At 37.1% G+C, this 13,569-nt stretch overlaps 1 protein-coding gene across 1 annotated transcript in view; it reads left to right on the forward strand.

The window, feature by feature from the left end:
* The window catches only part of LOC132113463 (uncharacterized), an 80,689-nt gene that overhangs the window by 61,276 nt on the left and 5,844 nt on the right, over positions 1-13,569 (forward strand). The window contains exons 2-3 of the mRNA XM_059521231.1: positions 4,343-4,552; positions 13,216-13,548. Coding sequence (XP_059377214.1) covers positions 4,507-4,552; positions 13,216-13,548 — 379 coding nt within the window. The 5' untranslated portion in view covers positions 4,343-4,506. The remainder of the gene's footprint in view (positions 1-4,342; positions 4,553-13,215; positions 13,549-13,569) is intronic.

A 13,569-nucleotide genomic window follows, 5' to 3' on the forward strand; every position in this document is an offset into this window, starting at 1 on the left:
ATCCTATTTCAGTCTTTCTACTTCAAAACTTATTTAGTTCATTGTTACTGGTGGTTTCTTTGTAATTAACTGTGGGTTTGCTAGCACTTTTTGAGTAAAAAATGTTCTACACCAATATGGTTGATTATAAAAGTATGTCTAATTTTGTCTGCATACATACATTACTTAAAATTAATGTATATTATTTGCTAGATATTTATATAAAGTTGGATATATATGTATGTATAAGGTTTATTAACATACATACTGTACAGTACACTTATATAAAGTGATATATAGCAAATCTCAGCTGTTTTATTGTTTATATCATTGCAAAATCTATCTATGGTATTAGCATCCAGTTCTAATCTGCAGAGTGTGATAAGGCATTAAGATATTAAAGTATTATAAATATTACATATCATGATTTTCTGTAAAGCTACTTTGAAATTATATGTTTTGTCAAAAGCACTGTAGAAATACATTTGTGTCTTGTGTGAATGGCCCTCAATATCACATTAATTTGATCCTTTTTTCTCTTTTCCTGCGGATTGAAAGTGTGTTTCTCAGTGTGTTAGAGTTCTGTTACATCACTTGCTTCAGTTTGAGTTGTGTTTATAAATGTAAAGTTGATTAAAATTTTAAAATTGGGGCTTTCACTGTTTAGTCCTGTTTAAAGATATCCTAACAGGAGAAGAATGGCATTTCCTTTCAGTCGGTCACTCTTGACATAGCAAAGAATTGGGATTTCGCTTAAAGAGACCAATCTACTTCGAGTGTAAACTAAATGACCCAATGCACATTGGTATGCAATTAGTGCATTGCATACCAACTTTTCACTTTGGAGCCGAGCGACAAAAATGTTCTGCTTCATCCAAGTCTCATCAGTGTGCTACAAATTCAACGTACTCTTGAAAGCTTTTGGTGTTGGTGGCATGGTACTTCAGTGGTGGTCGTTCCTGTGTTGAGTGGGTTGTGCACTTCAGGTTGTACCATGTTGTGCTGCAATCAGCCATTTCCCCTGTGCACCTCAGCACTGAAAGAGCATTTCCCTGAAAGACCAATTTCTCTAAAAGAGCTTCATGGGTCTGTCTTTTTAAAGATGCCGTTTCACCCATGCGTTTCTGGATGAGTCATGTTATAGTTGCAGAAACCGAGGATTTATGGAGTTGGATTCAGTCGAACAGACAGCATTGAGGGGACAGAAGTACACAATGTAAAATGTTACAATGTTGTTGAAGATTAAACATAATGTGGATAACATTGAAGAAATATTTTTTCATCAGGTTGATACTGATTATTAATCACTCAAAGCCCCTCTATGTAACCAGTCTTGCATATCTGCCATGTTTTAACACTTTTTATTTGTGATTGTAGTTCTAATCAAATCTTTGTCCAAAGCAGAGTTTGTGGGCAGTATTAGCCATTAGAGTTTGAAAGATCTACACTTATGTTTGTAAAACGTGCACTGTAGTTTTTAGTGTAAGAAGATGTACAGGTCTGAGCGGGGGCTGGGTGAGTTTATTTTGTTTATATTCTTAATCCATTATTTTTTTCTGTAATATCGCAACAATTAACACATTAAATCAGTAGCCCTATTTGCAATATTACATTGTCTGGAGTCTGGAGTGATCTACTCATAGGCTATACAGTATATATTAGTGGAGTGTTCAAATTATCAGAGAAAGTGTGTTTCTTCTATCAGTAGCCAAAGTTGCGATTAGCTACTGTCGGATCATCAGGATGGAATGAGAGGTACTGTAGAGTTGACTGTCATCAGCATAGCAGTGGTATGAAAAGCCATGTTTCTGAATGACAGAACCTATGCCATGTTGACAGAGTGGAGAAGTGGTCCAAGAACTGAGCCCTGAGGCACCCCAGTAGCTAGATGTTGTGACACCTCACCTCTCAAAGATACCTTGAAGGTCCCATCTGAGAGGTAGGACTCAAACCACTGACGTGCGGTTGCTGAGATGCCATTTTCAAATAGGGTTGAAAGGAGAATCTGGTGGTTCACTGTATCAAAATCAGTGGACAGATCCAGCAAGAAAAGTATAAAAGATTTGGAAGCCGCTCTTGCCAGTCTTTGGGTTTTAGCAACTGAGAGCAAGCCGGTAACACTCAAACATTTCACTTTTAACCAGTGGAATAGCATTTATCAGTGGCACATAGAACAAACAGGTAGGGCCTACTCTTTTTTTTGGATCAAATGTGGCCTAATCTTACTAAAATATTTAAATAAAACATACAGAATTTTAATCCAGGGCAAAAACCAAGAGTAGATTACATGATGTAATCCGATTTTAGAAACTTTCCCCCTTTTTGAACAAACCATCAATATGCAATATTTAATTAGATCTAACAGCTGACATCCAGTCAAATCCCCCATGACCTCCAGGAGATTCAGGTCATACATGAAGCAGAGGCTGAAACAGGCTGGTGTTACTATGGCAACAGGCTGTTGTTACTATGGCAACAGATGCTGATGGAGACCTCGTGTGGTGAACCTGAGTAATGACAGAGATCTCAGTCTCATTTCAGAACAAACTGAGCTGCTTCATCAGCAGAAATGTTTTTACAGACTCCAGTAATCGGTGAGAGCTTTAATACACTTTCAGACCACGAATGCAGATAGTTTTTTTTTTTTTTTTTTGCGTAATTAAATTCCAGAATCAAACGCATTAGCGTGTATATATATATACACATAAATAAACACACACACAAATATATACATATATACATACATATATATATATATATATATATATATATATATATATATATATATAAGCTACACTTTTCAAATATTTAGCTTTCTCTCTCTCTCTCTCTCTCTCTCTCTCTATATATATATATATATATATATATATATATATATATACACACACACACACACACACACACACACACACACACACACACACATTTAGATGTAAGATTAACATTTATGATTTGGACATAACATTTACATTTAGATATAAAATGAAGATTTAGATATAACCTTTAGATTTACCTTTAATACTTTATTGTAATATAGTCATACAGCTAGAAACAAATACAAAAATATTAAATTATTAAATTCAATTATTAAAGATATTTAATTAATAAAAATATAGCATGAAGCTTATTTTTTTGTAAATTTTGCACATTTTTTTTTTTAAATCTGACCAAATCTGACCAGTTTTTCTTACACATTTTATTTTACAAACGTCGCCCCATATTAGCGGTCGATAACAGGTGTAATTTGAATGGGAGCGGGCGGTCTAACAATATCCCGTTCCCGTTGTTATTCACCTCCGGTACAGATTGCACTCGGATGCACGCGCTGCACTCATGCTTTAAACGTCACACGTTTTATTTGCGTGGTCTCTGCGCAGCATGTGCATAACGATGCTCAGAGCAGGCTGTACCCGTGGTAAATATACGGCCCTCAGACAGAACAGTCAGGTTGTCGATGAGTGACAGAGCAGAGGATGAAGCAAAGTGTAGATGCTCTGTCCTTGAAGGACATTCAACTCCTTCTTGTTTTTAATTGGCTTAGGCTATAATTTTAAATAACAGATGTCGTATGAATTTATTTTTCTCTGCAACACCTTTTCCCTAAAAGATTAAACGAAATAAACTGTGCTGCATAAAATATTAAACAAATTTTGTGTCTTAAGATAATTCATACAAATTCAAGTCAAAGTCAATAAATTCAAAACCCTTGACAAGACTAATAAAATAACACTAACTTTTGTGCAAACTACACTTTTATTTGTCAGCCTTTCTTTCTTTCTGTAGCGGAAATTTAAATGTGAGATTCTGCAAACCATATCTAAATTTATTCAAAGCGGACAGCGGGTGAACAAAGAGTTAATATTTAGCAGAAGCGGGTGGGTGCGAAATAGAACCTTGCGGGACAAGAGAATAAAAATAAAAAAGCCACGCGCAGACTGCAGACTTTAAAACTGACATGAAAAATATTCTTATAAAGACTTGTTTATTTAGCTGTTTTCCTGTATATTTGACTGACAGCAGCACAAGTCATTTTGATCCTCATACTTTTGTTTCAGTGGTTTATTGTGAGTAATATTCATATTCATAAAAGAGCTTTGTTGAAATTCTGATGGTCAGTTTTCCAGTGGAGTAATTATGATTTTGTGCCAGACCTCGTGGATTCAGACTTGGGTAAAAGTGGACAGAGGACGTGCAAATCATGACAGATGTTTTCTTGAGTAGATCTTTGTTAGTTAGCAATGGTTTTTATTCTCACCACAGACAAAATTTCCTTGTGGTTGTACAAATACATGAAAGCATGTCTGTGTTAGTTATTTTTGTGTTCTTGAGCTAAACCTTCAACCTCAAACTGCTGCTCTATTAGTGATCTGAACTTCCTCTTCTCTGACAGAAACTGTGCAGTATTTGAATCACTATATTGTGAGTGTCAGTCGCTCTTCTGTCAGAGTGAGAAGTGACTGTGTGACTGAAGCAGCGTCACACTCTTCTGCTGGGATTGAGCTCTTCTGGAAACTGGACTTTAGAGAAATGATGCTGATCTTTGGACTGATGCTGCTGCTGCAAACTGCTGCATGTGAGTCAGTTTCACATCAAACTCATCTGATCATGCTGAATCAATCAGATCAATCTCTGATGAATGTAATATTACATTAAGAGTCTGCAGGGATTTAGCAAGAGATCTTCTTAATTGAGTGTGTCAATGGATTATTATAATATTTCAGTGTTAACATCACAGTAGAGAGACTGTTTAAGACCCTTGAAATCAAAATGATAGTTTCTATATTCTTTATCTAGTGTTTTTAGTCCAGTTTCAGTGGATAGTTGTACATGTGCATTTGTTGCTGATGTAAAGCAAACTGAAATTCTCAACGATGCTGAATCCCAATTCACCTACTTATACTTATACTCCCTAATAGTATGTGCACATTTTGTGATAAAAGTATCTACATAATTTAGAGTTTGAAGCAGAATAGTAGACTAGGTTTGGGACAAACAAGTTCAGCACAATTTTCAGTCACAATGCCCATATATGCAGTTTTCGCACTTGACCGGTTGTCTACTTGCATGACGTATTTCCTGAATTTGGCCAAAATTTTCAAGTTGGTGTGAAAACCACAAGTTTGTGTATGTGTAGTACTTTTGATTAACCAATGACACAACACAGTGTTGCAAAACTGTTTTTTTAGAGTTTTTCAGAGCTTTATCTAACACATTTTGTACATGTAATACTTGGCACTTTAAAATACACTTCAAAGTATCTGGGGTCTCATTTATATACGTTGCGTAAGCACAAAATAGGCATAGAAATTGAGTATGCAATTTTTTACGCACATATTAGGATTTTTAAAAAATAAACTTGCAATAAATATGTACGCACCGTACGGATATAAACCATGCGTACAAACTCTTTTTCATTGAGTGAGAAAATATATGAAGAAAACAATGATTTTAAACTCTTTTTTTCATGTCGATACATACATTTACATTAAATATTCCACTCGCATTAAAGGAGATTAACACTGAAATTACAATTTTACAAACAATATAATTGCATAATATAAACAATAAACATAATTTTCCTGTGACATGTTATTTTTATTAAAGGAGCATTTCACCCGTGGGAACATTGATCTTCATTGAAAGTGGGTCATATATGTAGTCGAAATCTATTAAAACTTTCGAATTTGGTGCCTTTTTGACCGAGTTATTACAGAAAGTAACTTTAGGGCTCATTTGTATGGAAAACCACAACTCCCACAATGCAACACATTTGCACAGCTCCACAAGCCCCTCCCACTCCCAAGACGTTGAGGACACAGTTAGCGATAATAAAAACACTTACTTTACAGTTAGACGTCCATTTGTCCCTGCAGAATTCTGAAGTATGTCTCCAGGACGCCTCTGTCCATATGCGGGGCGAAACTAGGATGGTTCACAACGCAAACATCCGTGTCCTTGTCTGCCTCGGACATTTCTTCGAGGAGAAATTGGCATCTTTGAAATTCTTGGCAGCAGACGGACTCTAGCTCTGTGTCCGTAGGCGCACAACGAGAGCACAGGCACCACCAGTCCGCACCAGCTCGAGCACACCCGGGCTCCTCGGACGCGACAGGCAGGTCTCCGGCCTCGGCTGCAGCCGCCGCCTCCTGTTCCTCCATCAGCCTCAGCTGCTCTGCGTGATATTGTGGCTCGTATAGATAGCCACGAACATCTGTTTCGAGCAACAGAAAATCCTCTTCTTCCGTATCATGAGTTGTTCCTCCAGCCATTCTCGTAAATCTGACTCCATAAGCGCTTGTTAGCTTAGCTACATAGCTTCCAAACAAGACGGCGGATTTTCATTTTCGTTTCTGTAAGTTTAGTCCCACCCACTGATCTGTAATAGGCCTGTAGGGTGAGTGGGTCCCACCCCCTGGAATAATAATAAGCTAGTCTCTGTAGTCTCTACACTTTTCAATGAATTTTCACTTCCTGCTTTTTACGTCATAATAAGCAGGAAGTAAAACACTTAAATCCTTATTTCTCCCATCTCAGGGAAAAATAAAGGAAAAATCCATGATCATTATAATATATGACTGGGTTTCTAACAATACAAAGCTAAATGCAAATGGGTGAAGTGTTCCTTTAAAGCGAGGAGTGCTATAGGTGCACAATAATTAATCTTTAAACTACAGAACACATGTTATGAGAAATATTTTAGTAAGAACAATGATCAATGATGCGCACTTCTTCGATATTATGGCGGACACTGCTGGATTTCTGTACAACCACAGCTGCTCTGAGGTGTTAATGTCATGTACAGTCATCTCTACAACATTGTGAAAAATTCCACTATATTTGAAGGACTAGGAGAAAACGGTAAGATTTGCATGTTTCCTTTTTACAATACTTTGTCAGTGACGCGCCGAATCAGACAATACACTGCAATAAATAAGCGTTTATCTGTTTCCACTAAAATAGCTAAAATATTTATTATATTTATCTTATCAGCAAAACTGCATACTTTTAATTTGAAATAAATTATATTCTATTTGGCCAGTGTAAAAGAATGAGGTCATCTAAAATATCTGAGAACTATTTGAAAACATTTTGTTTTTATTGATATTATCATATATTTATTCTAAAACATAGCGAGAATACCTTTTCCCTACTGTCTCTGTGTTAAACATGGTGGCACGTGCATGGGAATTCGCATGGAAATTATATGCCAATGAGGTTATGCATAAAGTGAGGAATGCACGTACGCACCATCTTCCCTTGACTGGAATTTATAAAGAGAGTTTTGCGCAGGTTCTGGCGTGTGCATGGTTTTATAAATCTGAAAACTTTTGGGCATAAGCAAAGTCTAGCTTTTGTGCCTACGTAAAATTTAAGATGAAATCTATGGAGAGTTTTATAAATGAGACCCCTGTTCTGTAGTCCCTATGATGGATCATTTAATTGTGATGCTTCAAAGTAAATGCCAAAAATAAGTTTGTTTTAACAAAATACACAGATCCATCTCTCTCTCTCTCTCTCTCTCTCTCTCTCTCTCTCTCTCTCTCTCTCTCTCTCTCTCTCTCTCTCTCTATATATATATATATATATATATATATATATATATACTCTGTTAGAAATCTTATAATAGGCCAATAATCCAAACACAAAAATCAAGCTTCTGCTATGGCCATTCTAGTCCTCTGACCTGAACCCTACAGAAAATGAGTGTGGTGAACTGAAGAGGAGAAGCACCAACATGGAGCTGGGAATCAGAAGGGTCTGGAGTGATTCTGGATGAAGGAATGGTCTCTTGTCAGGTGTGTTACATTCCCCGAAGGGGAAGTAACAAAACAAAGTGTGAAGAGGACACCCATTGATATATATATACAAAAATAATTTTATTTATAAGACAGAAAAGAATACAATATAAATGGGAGCAAAGGCTCAGAGGAGGGTAAGGCCTAAATAACAAACAAAAGTCTACTAACTAATTTAAGAAAGAGCTCTTACTAACCTTAAAGAAAAGAAAAGAAACTAAACAGCCGACTTCCCTAACCTCCCTTGCTATAAAAAACAGAAGCAACAGAAGAAGAAAGAGACACTCACTCCGTACAGCATCTCTCTTAGCAAAGAGACTAGTATTTAAAATCACCTGAGACAAAAGAGCCACAATACCTTTTGCTCAATCACAACCTGGAACAATATCCATTAACAGTCCATGCAGAAACAAAAATTAGCCATTGCTGAACACAACTATCATCGCTGCAAAAAAAGCTAGCACAAGGTTCAGTCTGGAGCAGGGGAGAAGTGTACCTTCAGGGAGAGTCTGAACTGACAAAAAGGACATTCAACCACACCCACAACTATAAACAACAATGAAACAAATTCAAGAACAATAATGGTATTAAAAATAATAAATATAAGTCCCTGTGGACGTAACAGGTATTCTCTAACCTCATCAGGCATTATAGGAGAACATTTTGAGCTGTCAAATGAAGGTTTAAAAAAGTATTGAATAAAAGAGTGCCGTTAATTGTGGCCAATGTGTATTAGAGAAAAACATTTATTTTATAATGATATTTCTCCCCATTTTGAATTATTATCCAATAAAACTCTTCAAATTCTTTTATGTGGATTTTTAAAATAAAAGATCAAAAGGAATAACAATGCGGATTAATTTTCACAGTCTTCTTCGATTATATTTACCAAGGGTGCTGATATTTTTGGCAATGACTGTATTTATATTTACCAAAGACTGCACATTGAGTAATGGCATCCAAATTGGCAGTGGATCACTCTCTGTTGGAGGTCGCCTGTTTAGTGAGCAAAGAAACTGAGGGTGTACTCCGCCCCGGCGAATCCGTGGAAGCAGACACAACGTGGGAACAACGAGGGAGCCAATCACAATAGGCTGAATCCAATGCCGGCAAAAAGGTACATCCCCTGCATGCCGAGCTGAACAGCAGACAAAGATATTCATTCCAGCTTTCAGTCTGATAGCAGTAACTCCTCGCTTACTACGTCTTCTACTTGCGTTTCTTGCAAATAGTGGCAAAAGGCCACCGACACCAAGTTTGTGTATGTGTAGTACTTTTGATTAACCAATGACACAACACAGTGTTGCAAAACTGTTTTTTTAGAGTTTTTCAGAGCTTTATCTAACACATTTTGTACATGTAATACTTGGCACTTTAAAATACACTTCAAAGTATCTGGGGTCTCATTTATATACGTTGCGTAAGCACAAAATAGGCATAGAAATTGAGTATGCAATTTTTTACGCACATATTAGGATTTTTAAAAAATAAACTTGCCATAAATATGTACGCACCGTACGGATATAAACCATGCGTACAAACTCTTTTTCATTGAGTGAGAAAATATATGAAGAAAACAATGATTTTAAACTCTTTTTTTCATGTCGATACATACATTTACATTAAATATTCCACTCGCATTAAAGGAGATTAACACTGAAATTACAATTTTACAAACAATATAATTGCATAATATAAACAATAAACATAATTTTCCTGTGACATGTTATTTTTATTAAAGGAGCATTTCACCCGTGGGAACATTGATCTTCATTGAAAGTGGGTCATATATGTAGTCGAAATCTATTAAAACTTTCGAATTTGGTGCCTTTTTGACCGAGTTATTACAGAAAGTAACTTTAGGGCTCATTTGTATGGAAAACCACAACTCCCACAATGCAACACATTTGCACGCTCCACAAGCCACTCCCACTCCCAAGACGTTGAGGACACAGTTAGCGATAATAAAAACACTTACTTTACAGTTAGACGTCCATTTGTCCCTGCAGGCTTCGGCTGGCGTTTCCAGTTTACCTTCGGAATTCTGAAATATGTCTCCAGGACGCCTCTGTCCATATGCGGGGCGAAACTAGGATGGTTCACAACGCAAACATCCGTGTCCTTGTCTGCCTCGGACATTTCTTCGAGGAGAAATTGGCATCTTTGAAATTCTTGGCAGCAGACGGACTCTAGCTCTGTGTCCGTAGGCGCACAACGAGAGCACAGGCACCACCAGTCCGCACCAGCTCGAGCACGCCCGGGCTCCTCGGACGCGACAGGCAGGTCTCCGGCCTCGGCTGCAGCCGCCGCCTCCTGTTCCTCCATCAGCCTCAGCTGCTCTGCGTGATATTGTGGCTCGTATAGATAGCCACGAACATCTGTTTCGAGCAACAGAAAATCCTCTTCTTCCGTATCATGAGTTGTTCCTCCAGCCATTCTCGTAAATCTGACTCCATAAGCGCTTGTTAGCTTAGCTACATAGCTTCCAAACAAGATGGCGGATTTTCATTTTCGTTTCTGTAAGTTTAGTCCCACCCACTGATCTGTAATAGGCCTGTAGGGTGAGTGGGTCCCACCCCCTGGAATAATAATAAGCTAGTCTCTGTAGTCTCTACACTTTTCAATGAATTTTCACTTCCTGCTTTTTACGTCATAATAAGCAGGAAGTAAAACACTTAAATCCTTATTTCTCCCATCTCAGGGAAAAATAAAGGAAAAATCCATGATCATTATAATATATGACTGGGTTTCTAACAATACAAAGCTAAATGCAAATGGGTGAAGTGTTCCTTTAAAGCGAGGAGTGCTATAGGTGCACAATAATTAATCTTTAAACTACAGAACACATGTTATGAGAAATATTTTAGTAAGAACAATGATCAATGATGCGCACTTCTTCGATATTATGGCGGACACTGCTGGATTTCTGTACAACCACAGCTGCTCTGAGGTGTTAATGTCATGTACAGTCATCTCTACAACATTGTGAAAAATTCCACTATATTTGAAGGACTAGGAGAAAACGGTAAGATTTGCATGTTTCCTTTTTACAATACTTTGTCAGTGACGCGCCGAATCAGACAATACACTGCAATAAATAAGCGTTTATCTGTTTCCACTAAAATAGCTAAAATATTTATTATATTTATCTTATCAGCAAAACTGCATACTTTTAATTTGAAATAAATTATATTCTATTTGGCCAGTGTAAAAGAATGAGGTCATCTAAAATATCTGAGAACTATTTGAAAACATTTTGTTTTTATTGATATTATCATATATTTATTCTAAAACATAGCGAGAATACCTTTTCCCTACTGTCTCTGTGTTAAACATGGTGGCACGTGCATGGGAATTCGCATGGAAATTATATGCCAATGAGGTTATGCATAAAGTGAGGAATGCACGTACGCACCATCTTCCCTTGACTGGAATTTATAAAGAGAGTTTTGCGCAGGTTCTGGCGTGTGCATGGTTTTATAAATCTGAAAACTTTTGGGCATAAGCAAAGTCTAGCTTTTGTGCCTACGTAAAATTTAAGATGAAATCTATGGAGAGTTTTATAAATGAGACCCCTGTTCTGTAGTCCCTATGATGGATCATTTAATTGTGATGCTTCAAAGTAAATGCCAAAAATAAGTTTGTTTTAACAAAATACACAGATCCATCTCTCTCTCTCTCTCTCTCTCTCTCTCTCTCTATATATATATATATATATATATATATATATATATATATATATACTCTGTTAGAAATCTTATAATAGGCCAATAATCCAAACACAAAAATCAAGCTTCTGCTATGGCCATTCTAGTCCTCTGACCTGAACCCTACAGAAAATGAGTGTGGTGAACTGAAGAGGAGAAGCACCAACATGGAGCTGGGAATCAGAAGGGTCTGGAGTGATTCTGGATGAAGGAATGGTCTCTTGTCAGGTGTGTTACATTCCCCGAAGGGGAAGTAACAAAACAAAGTGTGAAGAGGACACCCATTGATATATATATACAAAAATAATTTTATTTATAAGACAGAAAAGAATACAATATAAATGGGAGCAAAGGCTCAGAGGAGGGTAAGGCCTAAATAACAAACAAAAGTCTACTAACTAATTTAAGAAAGAGCTCTTACTAACCTTAAAGAAAAGAAAAGAAACTAAACAGCCGACTTCCCTAACCTCCCTTGCTATAAAAAACAGAAGCAACAGAAGAAGAAAGAGACACTCACTCCATACAGCATCTCTCTTAGCAAAGAGACTAGTATTTAAAATCACCTGAGACAAAAGAGCCACAATACCTTTTGCTCAATCACAACCTGGAACAATATCCATTAACAGTCCATGCAGAAACAAAAATTAGCCATTGCTGAACACAACTATCATCGCTGCAAAAAAAGCTAGCACAAGGTTCAGTCTGGAGCAGGGGAGAAGTGTACCTTCAGGGAGAGTCTGAACTGACAAAAAGGACATTCAACCACACCCACAACTATAAACAACAATGAAACAAATTCAAGAACAATAATGGTATTAAAAATAATAAATATAAGTCCCTGTGGACGTAACAGGTATTCTCTAACCTCATCAGGCATTATAGGAGAACATTTTGAGCTGTCAAATGAAGGTTTAAAAAAGTATTGAATAAAAGAGTGCCGTTAATTGTGGCCAATGTGTATTAGAGAAAAACATTTATTTTATAATGATATTTCTCCCCATTTTGAATTATTATCCAATAAAACTCTTTTCAAATTCTTTTATGTGAATTTTTAAAATAAAAGATCAAAAGGAATAACAATGCGGATTAATTTTCACAGTCTTCTTCGATTATATTTACCAAGGGTGCTGATATTTTTGGCAATGACTGTATTTATATTTACCAAAGACTGCACATTGAGTAATGGCATCCAAATTGGCAGTGGATCACTCTCTGTTGGAGGTCGCCTGTTTAGTGAGCAAAGAAACTGAGGGTGTACTCCGCCCCGGCGAATCCGTGGAAGCAGACACAACGTGGGAACAACGAGGGAGCCAATCACAATAGGCTGAATCCAATGCCGGCAAAAAGGTACATCCCCTGCATGCCGAGCTGAACAGCAGACAAAGATATTCATTCCAGCTTTCAGTCTGATAGCAGTAACTCCTCGCTTACTACGTCTTCTACTTGCGTTTCTTGCAAATAGTGGCAAAAGGCCACCGACACAGGAGCTCCAGAATATTCATCTCAAGTCCCAATATCTAGCAGCGTTTGTCGATCGGTTGTTGAAAGGTTGTTGGCCACATCTCAATCACAGAAAGACAGAAAATACTGAACAGAATCCATATTCGAAGGAGTGACAGAAAGCTGACCAAACGCAATGGCACCATCTTGATTTTTTTCACTTGATTTTATTCAATGACGTCTTTAGATAATGGTACATTTTATTGTGTGTGTGTGTGTGTTTTGTTCTTCAGGTGTGGAGTGGAACTGCAGCTTTAATCAATCAGATCCCTGTTACACCGCTCTGGGAGACAAACTCAATCTGCTGATGGTGCGGGACGCTAGTGAATATGACCTGAAGTTAAAAAAGAGAATAAACAACAACAAAAAAGATGATCAAATTTGTAAAGTAAAATATGGCAACAAGAAGGAATGTGATCTTTATAATAACAGAACTGAAGTGACAGTCATTAATGGGACTCTGATAATAAAGCGTGTGATCAGAGCAGATTCTGGGAATTACAGATTAACACTCTCTCACTCAGACGGCACAGAAACATCTAGAGATCTTCAAGTGATTGTTGAAGGTACAGAAACTCTCTCTTATC

This window comes from Carassius carassius, chromosome 33 (assembly GCF_963082965.1).
Source record: "Carassius carassius chromosome 33, fCarCar2.1, whole genome shotgun sequence".
Lineage (NCBI taxonomy): Eukaryota > Metazoa > Chordata > Actinopteri > Cypriniformes > Cyprinidae > Carassius > Carassius carassius.